The 23,759-nt window shown below is 39.6% G+C and overlaps 1 protein-coding gene across 1 annotated transcript in view; it reads right to left on the bottom strand.

Moving 5' to 3' along the window:
• Positions 1-2,476: 2,476 nt before the first annotated feature.
• LOC145491506 (beta-1,4-N-acetylgalactosaminyltransferase 3-like) overlaps positions 2,477-23,759 on the bottom strand; it is a 21,493-nt gene continuing 210 nt past the window's right edge. The window contains exons 1-4 of the mRNA XM_081470752.1: positions 16,455-23,759; positions 12,971-13,490; positions 7,673-7,817; positions 2,477-6,298 (exon numbers count right to left, since the gene is read on the bottom strand). The exon at positions 16,455-23,759 is cut by the window's right edge and continues 210 nt beyond it. Coding sequence (XP_081326878.1) covers positions 6,150-6,298; positions 7,673-7,817; positions 12,971-13,490; positions 16,455-17,608 — 1,968 coding nt within the window. The 5' untranslated portion in view covers positions 17,609-23,759 and the 3' untranslated portion in view covers positions 2,477-6,149. The remainder of the gene's footprint in view (positions 6,299-7,672; positions 7,818-12,970; positions 13,491-16,454) is intronic.

Raw genomic sequence — 23,759 nt, 5'->3', positions numbered from 1 at the left:
GCTTTTGATTGAGCCAGAATAGAGTGGCCATAATAACGAGGTGGCTGTGTTAATGGGGGTGGCTGTAAGGTGAGGTACATTCCACAGTAGTGATAAAGATGACACTCTCAGACACCAGTACCCATAAAGATTTTGGACAGTATATTTCGCATAATCAGTTGGAAGAGGAAGAGGGAAAATGGAAATAAAATAGAGTGGCTCTTGTGTGCCGGAGACAACCCTTTCCCCGAGTTACCTTGGTGGAGCTAACTTTTCACTTATTTCTTTGCAAAATTCAACCAACCGTTTACACGGGGATCACTAACCAGACTTGGGGGTGAGACAATTCAGGTGGGCAAGTTGACTCGCCTTGGCAGGTAAAGTAACCAACAACTTTTCTTTGAGTATACATAAACACTTTGGCTCGCCTAACTGGAACAACTCTCGGCATGGCAAGTGTCACGTAATTCCTAGATTTAAGATTTAAAGCAGCAATTTGTATCAAAGAAGAGAAAAGTAACCCAGCAAAACCCACTGTGATCAAATGACTGAGGGAAACTTAAACAAAGAAGGATAGTTGCACATTTGATTATTCAATAAGAGTTACGAATAATCATGCAGGGTCAACTTTTACTCGGCCTACAGGGGCCACATTTTCACATACAAACACTTGATAAAGTTGCCTCAGGGGGAGGGTTATCTCGGGTACCCGAGACCATATAAGTGGGACCTGTGTTGCGTCAAAGTACACCCCCCACGATTTTCAAAGGGGAAGGTCCTTAAACAGGACCTTAACTTAGGGAAGCTTCGATAGCAGATTCCCTCTGATGGCTTGGATTTAAATAATTGATTTAATTACTTTTAAAGAAGACTAGAACTTAAAAATCTTGCTCGAATTTCGATCCAGCGAGACATAAGCTTCCATGCCGTGAATCAAGTTTTTACTGGGCGTTTTAAAAGCACTCACCAAAGAGAAAGAGACTGATGACCCCAAAGTACCAATATATATGTACTGTATCTTACTGAAAACAACAATCTTCAACGAGAGATGTGGGAATGTGGGATACTGACCTTCCGCATGCGATCCAGCTTGTCTCTTCTACCAATACACGTGAGCCAAGAGCAACGAAAGCTCTGGTGACAGCGACTTTCGGAGCTAAACGGCTTCTGTTAATTATGTTCCCGTAGTACACAGTGCAAACTATGGCCAGCAATACTTCATCCAGGTTGTTGTTAACATTATAGGCTATTGCACTTATTGTTATCACTAAATCACGAACAACAAGAACCAAAAGTCGGAACAACACCAGTTTTGAAAATGTGTAAAATTCGCCCGACGATGGCGGAAGGCTCTCCGTTATTTTGCTTCAAAACAATAATAAACTTTTCTCTTTTCCCGAAATTTTTGCTTAAAAAGTCGAAGTAATGTGTCTGCAACATCTTTCCATCCTCAATATAAAATGAAACGGAACTGATGGTTTACAAATAGAGGGAAATCGTGAGTAATCGAGACGCCATTTTCTCGCTTTGTGAGATGATGCCTATACGAAAGTTTCAGGAGTCTTCTGCCCCGCCCCTTATCTCAGCACAAAAGATGACGAAAAAAATCATTCATTCATTCGTTCGTTCGTTCGTTCGTTCGTTCGTTCGTTCGTTCGTTCATTCATTCATTAATTTTTTATCGACAATTGAAAACACCGACTCAGACTTGAAAGTACACGCGCTGCACTATGCAAATGTTCTACTTGTGCGCGTCAGATTTATTTTCCTTTCGAAAGCTTCTGCAAACTCGCCAAACGAGCAGAAACAATAAGTTATCGAAACAGATTTTGGTTATGATGAAACATTGTTCTGAGAAATAACTCGATACCAGAGTAGAGAGTTTTCTTGAATAAAGTTTATGAAAAGCTTACGCGTACAATCAGCGCGAGCAGATCTTACTCACTCACAGCGCGAAATTTGGAGTCCTGTTTTCAACCCTGAAAAACTCACCTTTTCCCGTTGCCTCAGAACAAAAAATGCACCAAAAGAAGTTGCAAACTCATATAGAAGGGAGTCTCGTGGATTTTTTTTTGGAAATCTAAGTTCGCGTGCAAGTAAGCGGAATCTGCTCGTCTTAGTAGACCCCAGTCTACTACATCACACCTTTTTGCTCGGACCCGCTCGTTTCACCGCCCTACGTGTAAGCGCCGTAGGAAGGATGACAAATTGCGCGTTAATTTTCGGCGAAATTTGAGCGCTAATTATAATTTCACAAGGCAAGGGAAATTACAAAATTGCCATGGAAACGTTTCATACGAAATTTCTCGATACAATGAACAAGTTAGAAACCCACGATTGTAAGCGCAATTTGAAAAAAGCTCGGGAAATGACAAAAAGCGTGTGAAATTATTTTCTAACTTCACTCGTCACTATTTGATTACCCAAACTCAGTTTTCCGCACCGGGTTGTGCGAAAGCCGGTTAACACTAAGCCAGGATTAAATTTACCCGAAGTAACAGTTTTTTTGTATAAGAAAGTCTGAGATTACTCAAGCTCAAAACTGAAGGAAAAACAATATCAACAGAAAACCTTCAAAGAAAAAATTCAAAACTGAAATCAAAATCCTCGTTAATCCTCGGTTAGCTTAATTGGGCTATGAACAACCCATGTTCTTCAGTTCGCAGTGGCAGTATTTTGACATTTGCTTGCTGTCATTTATAAATGCCATGATTTTTAAAGAGTGCCACCCTCAAATAAGCGTCCCCCGCGAATAACCGCCACCACCAAAACACTAAACATTTAACGAGCGCCGCAGCAATCAGTCGAAAAAAAAATGCGGTCTAGTATGTTAACTTCGCTATTTATTTGTTCAGAATACCTCAAGAAAATTATTTGCCATGGGATTTCAATGCAAACACTGTAATTGCTAACTGCGTGATGCCTGCCCATCAAGATGGTTTTCAAAACCGTGATAGCCGGAGCGTTTTGACGTGACGTCACGGCAGCCATATTGGTGTACCAAAACGATGAACCGCGGCCATGTTGGTGTCCCAAACGAATCCTAAGGGAGTTCAACTCTTTTCTTACGTAAACGCTTTCTTCATTTCTAATAAATGTCCATGGTTGTCGGCCACGTAAGTGGAAACGCTCTATACCACATCACATTAGCCTCCGCAATCTCAAGCTTTGCCGTTGTAAGTATATCGACCCAGTGGAGTCTCTTTTCTGGCGACATACTTCAGCACCATCGGAGTACAAGTACTGTTGATATTTGAGACACAAAATATTAAACGTCGTCCAATGCGAGCCCTGCCTAGTCGCACGCGTTCTGAGAATCTGTCTTTTTCTGATATTGCTTATAACGCAGACCGTCTTTATCTACAGCGTACTACATTTACTTCTAAAAGACTCGCACAGCGCTTGAGTCGTTACTTACCGCATAGACAGAGAAGCCTAGCTAATAAGTTATCTGTTTTGTAGTGTGTCATTAAAACGAGAAATATTTGACGAGTTATTACTTAGCATGGGGACTGAAGCACCCGTCTGTTTTTGTGCGCTTTTGCGGGTCGACGCTCAGACCTCCATTTCATCTGGCGCATGTGGAACAGTGAACAACGTTGATTTAGTTGATAGAAAGCTTTGAATTGTTTAACAATCCAAAACTTACTACATCAACAGTACGGGAAACACTGCCTAACAATTACGGTAACCTGAGTTTCGAGTGATAACTTTATTGCATTTTTGCAAATGAATATATGGAAGACCACATATTTGAACTACGGAGAAAGATGTAAACGACAACAACGATAACAACAATAACGACAATAATATTGATTGGCTCGGAAAAAGTACTTGAATGATCATCGCAGTAATGTACACAACTTAAGCAGCTATGAAAATAGAACCCGGACAGAACTCACAACGTGACCAACTCCCAGTCGCTTTAATAGCTCAGTTGGCAGAGCACTGCACCGGTATCTCAGAGGTCATGGGTTCGAATCCCGTTCAAGCCTATTTTTTTCAGGCTTTAATTTCACAGCTGCTTGAGTTGTGTACCGTAACTGCGATGATCAATCGTGCCTTTGCTTAATTGCATTTTTAATATTTATTAATTGTTGCCTCCTGATATTACGTCATCAGTGCGGTCTCTGATGTTATTAATCTAATACTTTAATTAGTTGACAAAGAGATTTATTTCTTTGCTCTTTGCTTATTTGTAAGAATTGTAGCTTTGCTACTTAAGCTGTATATAACCAAAAACTATTTTATTTCAGAGCGGTTTTCAATTGAGTGTCGTAAAACCAAAACCAAACTAATTACTTACCAATTAGACTACTCAGCCAATCTCAAACCGTAGTAAAACCAAAACCAAAACCAAAACCAAAACCAAAGCAACCTCCTGATTACTTTCGACACTCAATTAAAAACCGCTCTGCTTCTGTATTTCTAACAAAACTGTATTGCTTACGACAAGAAAGCGTCAATAAATAAAACCTGAAAGATATGTTACATGATTGGTTTAAAATCTAATTCGTCAACGTCAAATTCCCGTCAAAACTCGTTCATAATTAACACGATGCATGCAGTTATTTGTTATCTGATAAGGACATGTATCACACAATTTCACATAACTTCCTGTCTTTAAATAAAATATGGCCAATGATGAACCGGATCAAGAACCCAAATCGAATCGGTTCTGCTAAATAAATATCTGTTTGCAATCATTCACTCAATCAATCTTTGTTACAGTTAGGACACTCAAACATTTTCGTACATTTTAATTTTAGTGACTATAGTTCCATGTTTACACCGTAAAAACTCCAGTCCAACACATTATAAGAGGCCTTTATCATGTAGTCAGCAAAAAATGTAAACAAAAAATGTGAATGGTTCGTGGTTCTAGTGTCTTTCAGGTAATAAAGATTGATTGATTGCAAACGTATATAGTTCCCCTGAAACAAAACTGCACTGCTATTTTCCTTATTTATTCAATTTTAAACATTGAAATCAGATCAGTCTTTTCTAACGCAAAGCTAATGATTAGTTGATTAAAATGACTGGAAAAAATTTGGGGTGCCCGAGCTCGTTAGTGAGCTATAGCCACTTTGCAACTGACAGAACTCAATATCAAGGCAAATCCGCCATGTTTTCAATGTGCGCGTGCACGAACGCGCGCTAATGAGGCCATAAATTATGCGCAGTAAGGATGCACAATGCAATACTGGGGAATGACCTTAAATACATTCAAGGCCAGCAAAGGATATTGATAGGCCCACTAGAGGATCTGGCCTAAAGTAAAAGCCTAATTAAAAGGGCCACAATTTTATGGTCCAACGGTGGCGAAAGTACAACGAAAAAAGGGTAGGAGATGACATCTCTATTGTGACTATGTGTGATCAGTGGGACGTCAGCACACTGGAAAAAACGCGCTAAATTTGGTCGTTACAGTTTGTCTGGCAATTTTGCCGCTACACAAGTTGAAAGAAAAAGTTGTCTTGTGTATAAAACACACCCTGAAATAGTTAGGTGGTGTTAATTTATTGTAGCAAGCGTTGCACGAACAGTCGAACGATTGGAGCAGCCTTTCAAATAACTTTTAGTCTTGTAAAAGCGTAAGAAAATTGTAAGTTCTGTAACTTCGCTTATAAGCCATCAAATATTTTCGCTCGCGCGCGATTGGTCTGAACGCGTCACGTGACTGAATAATTCCCCCAGCTAAAACTGCGGAACTGGGGAGTATTCCGAGAGACATTCTCAATTTTCAAAATCGCGCATCTTGCGAAAAATATTTGAAGGATAATAAACACGATAGCCTCCATTTGCCGAGAAAATATCCTCGGATATTTGTCCTTGGACATTATCCTTCCTCAAAGCTCACAGTTTTCCTCGAGCTACGCTCTCGAAAAACTGTTCGCTTCTCGGAACAGATAATGTCCGCGGACAAATATCCGAGCATCAGCTATAGCTACGTATGGTAAGGATGTTATTTACAGAGGGTAGCAATTGACAATAACTAAATTATTGCTGAACTTTTGGCCCATTTCATTACAAAAAGAATTAACAATATATTTATATGAAAACTAAGATCAAAAACTAGCATATGAAAAATTTGCCAAAAATTCCAAGAAAATTAGAAAAAAGTAGCTCCGTGGGAACGTAGTTCAAATACTAAGTGATCTCAGAACTGATTAATTCCATTTTCGGTTTTTGCCATGAAAATGATGATAAAGTCCCGGATATCGGATTCGTTCCACCTCCAGAGATATGTTCCACACGCGGTCAACTAGATCCCAGTCTTCCCCACCCCATTTGAATTGGAAGTCCTTAACGTTCATTCCTAGCGATGTAAAGAGAGCGAAAAGAGTAATTTAATAACAAAACATTATGGAAAGAACTATTGGTACCTGTTTATAAAGCTACGTTGGTAGAAGTGTAGGAAATCTCTAGCATTGAACAAACTGTAATTTACTGTTTCCATTTCATTGACTGCCACTTCAAACAAGTGAAGCAGTCCTACCTACATCGCCCACAACCAGGAGCCATAATCGGGGACGGAGACCGTAAGTCTTGGGATCCGCGCGCACCTATGATATGGAACAATTTTGCTATTTTTAGAACAAATTCTTCAACATAGTGAAATTATACACTGCAAAAATAAAATAGACAATGAGTTTTGATAACTCAATCAACAAAATCGAAATCGTTATTCGAGTTGATTAAAGAAAGCGTCATCGTAACACTTAACTTTGCCAATTATTTCAGCGAAGCTTTTAATATGTTCGCAAACATTTATCAACCTTAAACATATTTAAAAACTAGAGATATCGTATGAGTTCGATGGAAGTTTTCACACGAAAGTACGGAAGTCCAATTTGTCGTGTTTTACTGACTGTACAAAACACGCATCGGTGGGCGCTCTTATTCATCGACAACAGACAATTTCTTGGATTTTTGCACAAACAAAACTGAGCAGTATCTACAGACGTAAACTTACTGGGCCTTGCTGAAACATCAACCGTTGCCTACAATTCAGGTAAAACTCACTTGCAATTATTTTAACTTTTCGGTCGCGATAGACTCTGGCGAATTCCTCGCAAGCATGTGGCAAGAGGAGCTAGGAAACTTTGAAGTCTTGAAACGCTGCTATATCTAAATATATCGTACTAGTTTTTTGCTGTGTTATGGAAAAGTTGTCAATCTTCAACATTTGTGAAATTTAGAGTGGATTAATGTAAGGCTCTTGTAAAAGAAGCAGCGGAACACAACTTGGTCAGAGCTATAAGCTTAAAGCGGGACATACCTAAATTCGACACTGTCTTACTTCACGCAAACTGGAGCAGCTTACGACGAAAATATTTATGCAAAATTCCAACAGACATAAACGTATTGAGTTGTGGGCCAAAAGCATAACAAATTTCGGGAATTTCGGACGCCATTTCCCCCGCGCGACATCCGCGAAAATCCTCGCAGCATGTACGCGCGTGTGCCGCACGGGATGGCGTAATTTCTCTTAAAAATAGAAACAACCCCAATACTAGAAATGGCGCGCGCTTACGGTCTCCGTCCCCGATTATGGCCACTGCCACAACCCATCGATATCCGTCGAATTGCACTTCCCTTCTACCACGCTATCATCAATAACAACGACAACATTGAAGAGATAACATATGAATTTCAGCAAGAGACCATGATTGATTTCAGTTATACTCACCGCCAAATCTGTCCCAGTCTGACTTATAAGCCGCCATAATTCCAAGGCCATACAATTCCCAATAGCCTCGATGTTCCACGGAGGTACTTCCACATTCCAGGCGACCAACTATAGGAAAATAAACTATTCGACCAGCAATGGTGTTCTGTTGAAACGAATCACTGTTTTAGTCCTCGTAGGCAAGAGAAATCCACCAACCACTTAATAATAACCGTTTCACCATGCTTATAATACTAATGAACGAGAGTGGTTGAAAGGTGAGAGAGTGAATCCCCCGAGTTAGCCTTATTCCCAAGGTAATCACTGTCAAGGTATCTTTACATCATTCCCGATTTCGGAAACCCAGCCAGGTCTAGAAATAGCCAATCCTGTGACGCGAGTTTGCTCACGTGGACTGCCCAAGCGGCCTTACTCAATTTTCATCCTCTACGAAAGCATCTACGCGACGCCGACACACCATTGTGGACGTTCTTTGCTCCACGAGGAGACTAGTAATGAGCGAATGAACGCCCGTGCTGCATTATTCGCTAAAGAACTGGGTACAATATCTAAAAATAGCTTGAAAGGGATAACCTTAGGAATACGGCGTATATGGGGATAAACTCTCTTATTCTTCATCTTCTCTAGATACACCTTATTCGACGACTTAAGAGTCTGTCCGCGAGAGGACCAGGCAGGCGTGACACATGCCATATCATCGATTTCTCTCAAACTTTCACAGATGATTAAGGTCATTAAGTTATTCAAGAGTCCAAAGTAGTTTGGGCTCCTGGTCAATCCCTGGGGTATTAGGGCTTTCACATCAAATCCCAGGGATAAAACCCCGAAATTAGCTCTAAAATTGCACTTTCAACAAAGATTTCTCACACTAACAGAATGCAGTGGAGTTTAATCTTGTTTCATCCAACAATTCTTTGAGCCTTAAGCAGTGAAAGGTCCAAAGTTGGAGTGATTTGAAATTATTCTCGCCAATCTAGAACATTTGAAAATTAACCACGTCACGCAACAATTTTAAGAAACGGCAAATTAGGCTTTTTAAATTGCAAATATCTCCAATGGGCAACATTGCATGTCGACAAACATGTAGTCACAGTAAAACTCTATCATAGTGCTATGTTTCTGACGAAAAAAAATTTTGGTCTCTGTGAAAAATTCGTGATCACATTCTTCTGAAGTACGTGACGGTCCAAGCTAACTGGAGCACTCTGTGACCATAAGCTGCTGTTTAAGGAGCCGATTCGAATCGTTTAATGGTATCGGTGACGCCAGTTCGTTTGTTTTTCAGCTCTTAAAACCTTAAGAGATGTTTATCTGCATAGCTAAGGAATTACGTTAATTATATAAATTCTAAGATATTGACATGATTCACTGACAGTTGTTAGTAAATCTAATAAACCGGATACATTTTATGCCGGAAGTCGACAGTTGAAAGAAAAGTGTGGCAGGTATATTTTGCCACATTTTTTTACTTTCCACGCTTATTAAATTTATTTTCAAACTTGTAATGCACTCAAAGTAATTTCCTTACAGGAGAAACAGCAGCCTTCATGTAAATGTAGGTGTGTGGCGTGACACTTGTTTCTGTTACATGTGTCAGTATATCTACTTGAATCTAGAAATAAAATTCACTGAGCTCGAAAAAAATAAAGTCTATCTTTGACAGGCAATCCACATTCTAAAGCAAATTAAGTTCTTTCTGGTTACTTTTGTAAAGTATTTTTTGGAGATACGTGTAGAGATCCTTCAATCAGGCTAATGTAAACACCGTCGCAATGAAAAGTAAACGAAGATAAACCATGGTCTCGCTATCCCGAGGATAAACCCCAGAACACATTAAACACAATTTGTAACATCAAAAATACGAGTGAAATAATTAAAAATCACATTGGCAAACAGTATAACTAAATCCCAAACTTAATTTTGGCAGTAATCACCCCTCAAAGAAAGGTGTGGTGTTTGAACTCTTTATTCCGATTGAAAAATATGGTACACGCGTGTGATTTCTTTATTCAGTGCCTTACGTCAGTTTAAAGGTATGCGTATACACTATTCCTCGGGAAGAAATAGTTTCTCCATGAGATAGAAATAGAAACTCTTCAGCATTGAGTTTCTTGTCTAAACTAGTTTGGACTGCTCGAGCTCTGATGATTTATTAATAATAACTTGCTTGTTACTCGGGCTTCCGGAAAGGCCAAGTCTGCACTTGATGGGTCATAATACCAGGCGTTCCTAGCAAAGAGCACGAAAACTGGGGCGGAACAGTGACAGAACTAGGGCTACTGACTTAACAAGCAACTTTCTGATGCTCCGACGAACACCTCAGATGCTGAAGAACCAGGTATCAATAAAGGAAATGAAATGAATTACCTGCAATGAATTACATGTACCTGGCATTCATCGTCTGAATCGTCCATGTTTGCGTTCAAAAACAGAACGCTATAAAGCCACGTGGCGCAATTGGTGGGAAAGAAGAAAAGCCTGCACTCATTGTGGTCAGGTGAATGAATACCCAACGCTCCCTACCCTTCCCCTACCGACTCCCCTACCATAAAAAATATCTTTTCATATTTCGAGCTGACACCAATTTATTTTTGTGTATTTAATTTTACACTTTTTTTTTTTTTTTTTATAATCATTATAATTAATCTATGTTCCGGGATGCCGGGATGTTCCATGTTTCATGTTCCATGTTCCATGTTCCCTGTTCCTGATTTTATCGACGGCCGTCAAATTACGACTAAAAACTAATTCCCCAACACTTGCAAATAACAAACTACGAGTAACAACACATGACCTCAGATTTTAGTAGTTTTTCAGATGAACGTAATTGAGACTAAATGGGGCTTCACGATCTTTCACGACAGCAGCGCAGAATGCGTAAATAAACACGTAGCTTGAATAGTGGCACTGATGTGGTGTGTTTACAAATTCGACATGACATTTGAGACGATGCATTGCGTGTGATAGTTATTTCTCAGAACTGGAATAAAAACAAAACTGTCATAACAGAGCTATTTTGCGTAGTATTGTGTGGCAGTATGAATAAGATGACTTGTTCCATATTTGGCCACAAATTTCCAGTTAAAATATTTTTCGTTTAGCAGAAATGCCAGGTCAGACTTTCCGACCAGACTAAGCTTTTACCAGTCAAAACCTCACATTTACCGGACAATTGTCCAATGACCTACTGTTATTTCCAGGCTCGATTCCGGTGTCAGTTTTGGCTAAACAAGGAATACCTCGGATGTCTATTTTGGGGTCACCAAAAAAAAGAAAACAAAAACATACCTGTACTGACGGGAACAAGAAGTTTCCATTTCGTCATTATCTCTTTACAGATCTGCAGGCTGGCTCCTCTTTCCGGTTTTCGTCGCTTATTGGAGTGCAGAGGATTGTAACATTTGAGAAATGGTCTCCACCACGTTCCTAGCGAAGCGCGATGCTTTGGACACACTATCATATTGTTTCCCTTCAGATCAAACAATCCTACTCAAGCGAAAATGAGGTCTTTTTTTCCGAAATAGCAGATGCTCAGGCAACCTTCAGCTGTCGCAGGTGAGATTTGGTATCCCTAGTACACGAAGACAAAGGAAAATATCATTCTTCCCTGGTAATCTTGGCGAAAAATTACAAGTGCTGTTGGAATGTGAAGCGAACGAACATGACATCTGGGCAGCCATGGCTTTCAGTTGCTGCTCCAAAAAATCAACCAAGTGTTACGCACTGGCAAGAAACGAAACCACGTACTCTCATTTATCTTTGTCTACTTTTTATTGCGACGGTGTTTACATTAGCCTGATTGAAGGATCTCTATCTCCAAAAATACTTTACAAAAGTAACCGAAAATAACTTTATTTGCTGTAGAATGTAGATTGCCTGTCAAAGATAGACTTTATTTTTTTTTCGAGCTCAGTGAATTTTATTTCTAGATTCAAGTAGATATACTGACACATGTAACAGAAACAAGTGTCACGCCACACACCTACATTTACATGAAGGCTGCTGTTTCTCCTGTAAGGAAATTACTTTGAGTGCATTACAAGTTTGAAAATAAATTTAATAAGCGTGGAAAGTAGAAAAATGTGGCAAAATATACCTGCCACACTTTGCTTTCAACTGTCGACTTCCGGCATAAAATGTATCCGGTTTATTAGATTTACTAACAACTGTCAGTGAATCATGTCAATATCTTAGAATTTATATAATTAACGTAACTCCTTAGCTATGCAGATAAACATCTCTTAAGGTTTAAAGAGCTGAAAAACAAACGTACTGGCGTCACCGATACCATTAAACGATTCGAATCGGCTCCTTAAACAGCAGCTTATGGTCACAGAGTGCTCCAGTTAGCTTGGACCGTCACGTACTTCAGAAGACTGTGATCACGAATTTTTCACAGAGGCCAAAATTTTTTTTCGTCAAAAACATAGCACTATGATAGAGTTTTACTGTGACTACATGTTTGTCGACATGCAATGTTGCCCATTGGAGATATTTACAATTTAAAAAGCCTAATTTGCCGTTTCTTAAAATTGTTGCGTGACGTGGTTAATTTTCAAATGTTCTAGATTGGCGAGAATAATTTCAAATCACTCCAACTTTGGACCTTTCACTGCTTAAGGCTCAAAGAATTGTTGGATGAAACAAGATTAAACTCCACTGCATTCTGTTAGTGTGAGAAATCTTTGTTGAAAGTGCAATTTTAGAGCTAATTTCGGGGTTTTATCCCTGGGATTTGATGTGAAAGCCCTAATACCCCAGGGATTGACCAGGAGCCCAAACTACTTTGGACTCTTGAATAACTTAATGACCTTAATCATTTGTGAAAGTTTGAGAGAAATCGATGATATGGCATGTGTCACGCCTGCCTGGTCCTCTCGTGGACAGACTCTTAACAGGTGATATATTTGAAGACTTTCGAAACAAATTTTTAACCCAACATATGTCAAGAAAACTGCGAAAAATGAGCAAGATGTCCTCGAGTAATACTGCAAAGGTTAAAGTCAAGCAGTACGGGATTTTTTTTCAGCACATTTAATTTCTCCCGCCTGTTATTTTGCCCCTGAATAAGGCATTAAGCTAATACGGAATATTATTTTATGGCAAATTGGTCAAACAAAAAGGAGAATTCTGAATGGTTCTTTGAGCGGTCCAAAATTTGCAATACTGACCGCTAAGATGGACCGCCTACAACTCGGTCCTTAAATTTGCAAACAACATAACGAGCAATATTTCACCAAAATGGACCTCACGCCAGTTCAATGACATATATGTACAAGGAAGTATATACGTACTTACCATGCGAACACTGTCCATAATGTCTGCGGGCACATCAATGTGCAGATCAAACAGGAAAACTATGTCATGCGCATTCGGCACTTGTTCAACCGCCTTGTTTAGAGCGAGAGTCTTGAAGAATTTCCCCGTTAATGAAACAATAGTATGTCTACTGCTGAGAAGAGATGTGTTAAACGCCTTGCCCATATCAATATCTTTACTTTCAAAATCAACAACTATGACGTGAAAGTTCGTATCACCGGTTAATGAGCTGGCATCAGTCAGCTGACTGATAAAATGTTGCACCCAGCTTCCTTGCTCCTTAACAGGGAGAATGAAGTACACTGTAGCGTTGTTATTCCAGTTGATTCCTTCAGGAAGGCACAAGGTGTCATTTCCCTTTTTCTGATACACGTGTTCTGACAGTCGAAATGATTGATTGGTGCTGTTTAAACCAAGTTCGAGGTTCAACAAGAAACGGTCGCCATTCTTGGGGTCTGGCTTTTGAATCACTTTGTGAATTTTCTTAAGGAAATATTTTCTGAAAAAAAATAAACAAGAAGAATTGTAAAAGTCGTGTTATCACTACTCAGCAGACTTGCTAAGTACTGGCTTCACGTCAGGGACCTTAGTAACCAACTTGGTGGAGTAATAATGAACGCGAGTTGAACTGTCAAGCGTTATATTTGTCACGCGTTGGAGTGTCACGCGCGGGTTTGTATCCTTAGTTTGCATACGCTGTCTTGACGTTTTCCGTTGGAGGGCTCAAACCAATCACAGACGCAGTATATTAGCAGTACTGTGTAACCTGTATTAAGCGGACTCCATATTTATCGGACACCCTCTATTAAGTGGACACCAGTGTGAGTCCCAAAATTTTCTTCCCACGTTTTAATACTTTAAAATAGACCTGTATTCAGCGGGCACCGCTGTTAGAGGACGCGGACACCTTATTAAGCCATTTTGTTGCACTAAACCTTCAATAAGCGACACTTCAAGGGTTTACTTCTAAAAGCTCAGCTCAGACTCCTTTATCATTGTTCAGATTGATGCACTGACTGACTGGAAGTGTTTAACACTGTTTTACAAAAGGGGTAATAATTAGCTATTATTGAACAACATAATAAAACCTGTTTAATGTTGCAGTTCCTAGGGAGTATTATCCCGACAAACACAAGCAATAAACACGCGTTCTATGGCGTAAAGGGGGGAAAACCGCTCCGTAATCGGCGTGACAGACGAACTTCCACTGCGTAACCAAATGCCAAACTTATCTCCCCAGCGGTTAATTCCGCACTGGATCGGACAAGTCGGCGAGGCCAAAAGCTTGCGCGTCCTAGTAGCGTAACTCTAAACGGCACTAAGAGCTGACCTCCGGTCAGCATCGTGCTAGAGTGTAGACAGTTCTCAAGCCTTACTTATCTCCCCAGCACTACGAGCCGACTCCGCCGGCACGTGCAGGATCGGACAAGAAGAGGCATAAAAGAGCGTTAAATAGCGCCACTAAATTAGCGAAAACGAAGCTTGGGGAAGTCGCTGCAAGACTTAACCGATAGCGTGTCACGAGAGGTGAACCCCAGTTTATTATGTATATTAATGAACAACAACAATAAACCTTCAAAGGGAGGGAAGGGTGGGAGTTACAATTTCGAGGGCTAACTAAAAGTTACAATAGTGATATAACGAGCGAATGATGCTAAAGTCCAAGCTAAGACTCTTTTATAGGTAGACTGATGTCTGGGTTTAAACCAATATAAAATCGTGTACCATGAAACGTACAGAGTCCATGCGGCCTTGAACGAAACAAGAATGGGGCTATTTAAAAGACTAGCCATACAAAACGCATGATATAGTTAAACCAGACGTTGTTGCAACATGCATGCGTGAAAGGCTATTGTGAATATTGTTTAAACTAGACAAGAAAGACTTCTATAATGTTCTAACGCGTAACAGTTCTATTGCGTTACGTTTAACAACAGTAAGCTAGCGACTGTACGTAAATAGCGTCACGCTCTATTAACTGCGCTTTAACGATTGACTTTCAAGCTTTATTTAAATGGACACCAACGAGGCACTGATGAGGGTCCCAAGGTACAGGTTTCACTGTATATTTGCGATCCAAAAGGAACCCAGTGACCAGTCTAAAGATTCTCGTTTGTTCTTTCGTTTTGGACTTCTTGATGTAGAAGACTCAGGTCACAATAGAACACCCCCTCACAAACCTACTGTTTTTATTGTTTTCCTCCTTTTTTGTCCTTTTGTTCTCCATTGTTATACGTCAACTGTGCCGTCTTACCCGGGTCTTCTACACCAAGTGACTATTTAGGTCAAAATAACAGACGCGAATATAAGGAGAGTTTCGTGCTAGACTTTCACGTGATTCTTGCAAGTCAAGTCAAGTCATCTTTATTTAGGCAGGGTAGCCTCACCAGCCATAGGCAATAATTTGCATACAAATTATTGCATTTTAGTTCTGGTCTATTAGCTTTTTGGCTGAAGTAATACACCTTTTGCTGTTCATTTACAGAAAATATCCATTCATTTAAGTCCAAATTTGTTTCATTATGGTCAATATACTCTCATTAACACCAATATGACCTTCATTTGCACATAAGGAACGTTCAAGGATAACACTTTAACATGTATTAACATTCAAAATCATCAAAAGATAAACAATACCTTCCTTTGACATTCATTGGCTGTAAATGTATTTTCATTTTTGTTGGAAAAAAATTCATTGTCATGAAACGACAATCACATACACTTTTGGACAATCCTTTTCCAACAAAAGACTTTCAATAACACAATTTGCATGAACACTCACAATCAATTGCATTATTATACAACCATATCCATGAAGGTGACAATCTTAAGTGCGGTGAGGCAAACATTACAGACATAATAACATTTATTTTTGAAAGAGAGAATATCAAATTTGCTGAACAATTTATCCCTCAATTGCCTCACTATTGAGGCATCGTGGCAGATATGTTTGCATGAAACAATACCATTGTCCACATTTAGGCCCTGATTATCCTTTCGCTGTGTTCAAATGGGATTCTATTTCATAGTGGCATTTGTGGGGAAATCTAACTGTCACTTTATCACATGTATACTGTAGTGTCCCCTCTGAATTGTACGCAAAAGGTTTGTAAGAGGCTGAATTTATATCTGCAAAAAGAAATGCATTAACATGGGTATTCAATTTCCTTTGTTTGTGTCCTCTAGCCTCACTGACAAGCTGAATTTTAATTTTTTAAAAGTGGTCTATTAAGAGGCTGTTCCTTTTATGAGACAAATGAGACACTAAAAATAATGGAATCTGCAAGACACAAATACAGAGGGTCTACAAAATTTTTTATGGATATTTTTACCTTTTGTGTCGAAAAAGTATTGAACAATAAGTATGATTTCCTCTATAGACTTGTTTCTTTAAATAACAGAAAGGTAAGCATATGTTTTTAAGGTGTTAGTTAAATAATAACAAAAATTCTTCCGAACTAACCTCGGGCGTAAAGAAGTGATCAGCTTGTCTACGACAGAATCAACTGTGTTTTTATCAAGAAGCACATTGGGCCTCGACCATCCGTCCCGTCTGATCTGCACCATGTCGGTATCATCCCGCGGGAATACCCCTGACTCGTGTTCCATTGTCATCCAAACACCCTGGTTCGCTTTGATCGTTCCATGCAATAAAAAGCTCGGACTATAGGAACAAGCTGGAATTACACTGTTGTATTCATTCCTGCTTATGAACGGAAGACGATTAAAATAATACAAATTGCTCTTGCTTCGAAGTGTTATGTGTCGCTGTTTACCCGCGTGCGGGGGAATTGATTCTTGATTGTCATTCTCATAAAAACTCGACAGGTACTTGGAGGAAATAATTTCAAATGTTGAATTCCCGTAAGACCAAAATACAGCAACATGAGCGGCGCCAGAACCTTGCTTACTCAAAGACTCGATGTAATATTTCTTGCCGGCGTGAAGAAGGATTTCTTTGGAGATTTGCTCAGGATATTTCGTGTAGTCTCCTTCTACAGTCCAAGCCGATTCATGAGGCGAATAAACCCGCGCGATCATCTCGCTTGAAGCGGGATCTTCATTTCTACTCAGCCACAACTCTGATGTATCATCTGATGTGATGGCAAACTTATACATGCCGCTTACCTGCGGATGAACAAATCCAAAAATCCTTTCTCCGTTGTCTTTCATATTCAAAACTTGAGTTTTACGAAATTCCGAAACAAAAGAACGCTGGTTTGGAAAGTAAGGAAAATGAGGCCAGTTTCTTAAAATATCCACGTTCATTCCACATATTCCAGACCACATGTGAGCATTTAAACTTCCGATGGATGTCGAGGAATCGTGTTCAACCTTTCGTTCACCTGGAAACGTACTTGTCGATGTCACGATCACTTCTGTTTGTGGTTTTAGAGTGCTATTTTGAGTTTGCTGCTTAGCTGCGCAAGGGCAGTCACATACAATGCTTGTCGAAAGCATTTTTCCAGGCACCGAAGTAGAGAGTCCAGTTTCTGAAGAAGAGAATAGAAGCAGGTATCCTAAGAACGGTAAACTTGCAAGCAGTACACCTGAAGTGAAACGTCGCTTGATAAACAATCTCCTGACGAAACTAACCGGAATAAGCCGGAAAGCCATTCTTCATAGCACGAATACTTTTTGTAACGGACAATAAGAAGCTATGGATTGTTCTCCAAGTATTTCCTCGCGTAAAGACACGACCGAACTACTATTTATGCTGATTCGACCACTACACAAACACAAACGGAAGAAAGACAGTCTGAGACAGTGTAGTGCGTCCTTCACACTTAATTTGCATATCATGAGGCGTTATTGACAGCTTTCACGTTCCGTTAATGATTAATCCTACCTAGTTCTTAGGTCTCGACAGTTCGCCACGGCCAATTCCTTTGGCTCATATGAGACTTTATATAGCAGAACACGTATTTTGATAACAACGAAAAGCGATGTACCTTGGGTGGTAGAGGGTTTTTTTTTTTGGTTTCGTGGCGAAGCCGCGATCGACAAGAAAAAGAACCCACCCAGGTATAATTGAGCGATGATGAATATTGATATAAATTGAAGTCTTGCAATATTTCAGGTGATCACGGTTCAGTAAGTTTGACAGACAGACAGAGATGGACAACCTTTATTTAAGCAAGGTGAGCAGATATTTAAAGGTAGCTCGCCAAATTGAAGGCTAGTAACTTATAATAACTTTCTGTCGAAGGGAATTCTAGTTTACTATCAGGAAACAAGTGAAATTCGACTGGAAACAATTCCTCGTATGTTCAACCATGACACCCAAAGGCAAGTTTTTAATGAAGCTCATAACACTGATTAGTATGGCAAACTCCGGTTTTAGCGTGTGAGCGAAAATGATCTCTGAACAAACGTTCGTTAAAGCCCGGTTCACTCTAGCGACATAACGACATCGACATAACGACATAAGGAAAAGATCAGTTTTATCCTGAGTGTTATCTTTATGCCGTTCTGTTCATGCTGTTATGTTGCTAATACATGTTTGTCATTATGTCTAAATGTTCAGAATACAAACATCGAGATAACGTCCTTTTTGTGTCGTTCGTGACGATGTCGTTTTGTCGTTATGTCGCTAGTGTGAACCAGGCTTAAGAGGCCCTGCGCCTAAGAAACGACCGATGATTTCCGGCTAAAAAATAAAATCGGCCGATTTTTTATCTCCCAAGCAGAGGTTACCGAATACTTTTTAAAAATGAATTTCTTTTGTTTCAGTTTCGCTTTAAACCAAAAGTATCGAGCCGCAAACTTTTTCCGTCTGATAGCAGCAAAATCAGGCCGAAAATAAGGGCCCGCTAAAAAACTGTTCAGAAATTACTATTGCAACGCAAAATAATGAGAAAACTACACAGTGTTGAAGAAAAAGGCCTTTTAATGCAATATCATTCGATAAACATCAGAAAACTGCCGAAGCGATTAAAAAATAAAGTTTCAAATATTGCATACTAAATTAGATGGAACGTTGGAGCTGATTTTAAGATAATTATTTCTCAAAAGTTCAACGCTTTTGAAAGCAATCACAGTGATGAATCAGACATTGGAGGGATATACATCACGTTTCTGAAAAAACATTTTTCGGCCAAAGTATATTGACCTTGTACAAAGCGTTCAAAGTTACCGTGTTTACCGTTATCCTGCTACTTCGCCGAAACACTTCTCTTTTGCCAGTAGGGCCGTGGATAGCGTGTTAAACGCCACTTTAAACCTTGCTAGGCATTCGAAGACCATCCTAAGTAGAAGGACGTAGAATTGAAAGAGAAAGGAAGATGAAAAATACGCAGAAAAAGAAAATAACTCGAAATTACCATCTGCTAACGAAAGTTGAATCTGGAAAATGTCGTCGCGTGACAGCTGCCATTGACGTCATTTGTCTACACAGCGGCGGAATCCAAACGAATGCACAAATAGGAAAACAATTTTTCCGGCCAGAAAACGTTTAGTGGAGCAATGTTATGTTATTTTTCACAAATGATGGTCACTCAAAAAGAAAAACTTCCCCAACCGCCACACCGTTTTGGCCGCAGCGTGATCTGAGTTATGGGGTCACGACTGGATCCCTAGCCGCTGACCGCCCGAAGGACACTGCAGACTCGTTTTCCCACGCTCTTGCGACTTGACGTGACAAATGACGTCAATGGCCGCTGTCACGCGACGGCGTTTTCTAGATTCAACTTTCGTTAGCAGATGGTAATTTCGAGTTATTTTCTTTTTCTGCGTATTTTTCATCTTCCTTTCTCTTTTAATTCTACGTCCTTCTACTCAGGATGGTCTTGGAATGCCTAGCAAGGTTTAAAGTGGCGTTTACCACGCTATCCACGGCCGTACTGGCAAAAGAGAAGTGTTTCGCCGAAGTAGCAGGATAACGGTAAACACGGTAACTTTGAACGCTTTGTATAAGGTCAATATACTTTGCCCGAAAAATGTTTTTCCAGAAACGTGATGTGTATCCCTCCAATGTCTGATTCATCACTGTGACTGCTTTCAAAAGCGTTGAACTTTTGAGAAATAATTATTTTAAAATCAGCTCCATCGCTCCATCTAATTTAGTATGCAATATATGAAACTTTATTTTTTAATCGCTTCGGCAGTTTTTTTTATGTTTATCAAATGATATTGCATTAAAAGGCCTTTTTCTTCAACACTGTGTAGTTTTCTCATTATTTTGCGTTGCGATAGTAATTTCCGAACAGATTTTAGCGGGACCATATTTTCGGCCTGATTTTGCTGCTATCAGACGGAAAAAGTTTGCGGCTCGATATTTTTGGTTTAAAGCGAAACTGAAACAAAAGAAATTCATTTTTAAATAGTATTCGGTAACCTCTACTTGGGAGATAAAAATCGGCCGATTTTATTTTTTAGCCGGAAATCATCGGTCGTTTCTTAGGCGCAGGGCCTCTTAAGCCCTGGCGAAACGGACAACATATTAGTCAATGAAACTGACAGGATTTTGGCTGAAGAAATAGTTTAAGTTTTTGCGACCTGCGTGCACTTGAGTGGAAACTTGCGAGTCCGTTTGGCCACCCAACACAAATCTGTACGAAATTTCAACTTGCGGGCTACTTGCGACTACTTGCCAGTCCGTTTGGCCAAAGATTTAAGAGAAAATCACTTTCTGTTCCCATCTCACAGCTAGAAACCGTGGCACCGTTTTACTGATCCAGTAAGTGAAATGCGGTTAGAAGTAAAGATAATTATCTTTGTACTTTGATTGTTGCGATCGGTAGACATTGATTATTCAGTCGACTTAAATACATTTCGTGTTTTTACGTGCTTAGTGAACACTTGTGCAGAGTTTAAACTGGAAACATTGAAAGGAGTGCGCCGGTTTCCTTTGTTTTAGAGGTTACAGTTACTTCGTTCCAGGATCAAAAAATTGTACAAATACGGTATAGGCCAAAAACGATATTAAAATTCCCAAACAATTGAAATACGAAAATTCCTTAGTATATTTTAAGTTATTCAAAATATGCTTCTACATAACGGAGTTATTGTGGTTTCTCAGTGCCACCTGCTGGTATCCTCAACTGAAATACAGAAATTCCTAAGTATGTCCTGTTACGCTTCTACAAAAGGGAGCTATTTATATTGAATGCCGCACTTGTATCCGTGATATCTGTTTGTGGTGAAATCGCCCAGCCATCTCGAGCTCCGTCCGCAAAATTAAAATAAAATGTTGGTGTTGAATTCGATTCGTTTATGTCTATGGAGAGACATGCCACTTCGGTGTGCAAATCAGCTTTTTACCAGCTTTTATCCCCACATAGACACATCGCTGGTTTTAATTTATTTGCATTGGCTGCTTCTTAGAGAACGTGTTAATTTTAATATTTTTTTTGTTGAGTTATAAGACAAACATGGTTGGCACCTACTAATTTGGAAGATCTTATTAAAACTGCACCAGTCAAATGTTAACGAATGCAAGCCGAAAAATCTACTGACCATGCGAAAATATGAATCAGAGAGCTGTGGACCGATCCCTCTCTGTCGCAGTACTGTGGAACATTTTACAAGATAAGATAAGATCAGTAGCCTTGAAATGGTTTAAGTTTTTGCGACCTGCGTGTACTCGAGTGGAAACTTGCGAGTCCGTTTGGCCACCCAACGCAAGTCTAACTTAGGGCTACTTGCGACTACTTGGCAGCCCGTTTGGCCAAAGATTTAAGAGAAAATCACTCTCTGTTCCCCTCTCACAGCTAGAAACACCTTTCAATGATCCAGTAAGTGAAATGCGGTTAGAAGTGAAGATAATTATCTTTGTACTTTGACTGTTGCGATCGGTAGACATTGATTATTCAGTTGACTCAAATATATCCGATTTGTAGAAAAACGGACGTTCGTTATAACGTAGCTCGTGTTTTTACGTGCTTGAACACTTGCGCAGAGTTTAAAATGGAAACACTGACAGAAGTGCGCGGGTTTCCTTTGTTTCAGAGGCTACAGTTACTTCGTTCCAGGATCAAAAAAGTGTACAAATACGGTATGGGCCAAAAACGATTAAAATTCCCAAACAATTGAAATACGAAAATTCCTGAGTATATTTTAAGTCATTTAAAATATGCTTCTACATAACGGAGTTATTGTGGTTTCTCAGTGCCACCTGCTGGTATCCTCAATTGAAACACAGAAATTCCTAAGTATGTCCTTACTTATTTCGAAATATTCTTCTACAAAACGGAGCTATTTATACTCAATACTAGCTCTTTCCTGCCGCACTTGTATCCTTGATATCTGTTTGTGGTGAAATCGCCCAGCCATCTCGAGCCCTCCGCAAAAATTAAACGTTGATGTTGAATTCGAGTCGGTTGTGTCTATGGAGAGACATGCCACCTCGGCATGCAAATCAGCTTTTTACCAGCTTTTATCCCCACATTGAAACATCGCTGGTTTTAATTTATTTGCACTAGCTGCTTTTTAGAGAAAGTGTCAATTTTAATATTTTTTTTTGTTGACTTATAAGACAAACATGGTTGGCACCTACTAATTTGGAAGATGTTATTAAAAATGAACCAGTCAGGTGTTTACGAGTGTACGCCGAAAAATCTACTGACCATACGAAAATATATGAATCAGAGAGCTGTGGACCGATCCCTCTCTGTCGCTTGCCCCAGTACTGTGGAACAGCACACAAATAAGATCAGACAAGCAAAACTGATGGACTCTTTAAACCTCTTCGAAAAACACATCTTTCAAAACAAGCTTCTCAGTTATACATGAATTAGTATGTACACTAACTATAACTTTTCGTCCTGTTCTAAAATTTTTATAGTTTTTTTTTTTGTGCGTGTACCTTATTATAGGAATATAACGAAGCATGTTAACAATGCGAATAAAATTTACGCGTTATAAAATTAACGCGAATTTTCGAAAAGTTATGTTTACATACCTTTTATTAACGCGAATTTCCGTGTGGTACGTTTGCATAATTAAGACGCGAATTTGATATTTTTCGCACTTATTTCGTTAGAAAATAACAACGTCCAACAACAAAATTTACTCTTTATTTCCAGCAAAAAACACAAGGTAGCCATACAAACTAGGGCGTGAATGGGTCCAGGGTTGGAATGCGTCCCTTCCTTTTCTGGATATACTTTGAACTCTTCTCTGCCATCGTGACGTTATCCGTCGCTACGAACTTTGACGGTGTTTGGTCAACGTTTAGAATAGGTTCATCGGGAATTTCATCTTTAACTATAGCGGACGCTATATCATGTAGAAACGTTGCGTGTACTTCCAGCCAAGTTGCTTTGCTGATAATAAAGGTGTCGTAAAATAACGCTGCTTTCAATTAACGTCATTTTAATTAACAGTGAGGTAAATTAAGATTCATCAGGAGCCATAATCGGGGACGGAGACCGTAAGTCTCGAGATTCGCGCGCACCTATGACATGGGACAATTTTTCTATTTTTAGAACAAATTGCGCCATCCTGACGTCATATATCCGCGCGGATTCACGCACATGTCGGGGGCTCTCGCGTGGATGTTGTCACGTTGCGTGATCAAATGGTGAGAGTTATGAGATTCTCTTGCGTATTTTTCACAGAGATGACAGGGAAGACAGGGAATAAAGCAGAGAATACGAACTAGGGCGCTTATATGTAGTTTTATGCTCTGAGCTAACGGAAAAGGTGAGTTTTTCAGGGTCGAAAACAAGACTTCAATCTCGCGCTGGGAATGAATAATAAGATCTGCTCACGCTAGTTGTAAGCTTACGCTTATGTTTTTGCGTTTGTTCTGACTTAAGAATATAGC

Source organism: Orbicella franksi, chromosome 6, assembly GCF_964199315.1.
Source record: "Orbicella franksi chromosome 6, jaOrbFran1.1, whole genome shotgun sequence".
Classification (NCBI taxonomy): Eukaryota; Metazoa; Cnidaria; class Anthozoa; order Scleractinia; family Merulinidae; genus Orbicella; species Orbicella franksi.
Note: the sequence above shows the minus strand (reverse complement) of the source record. Positions and strands in the feature narration are given on the sequence as shown.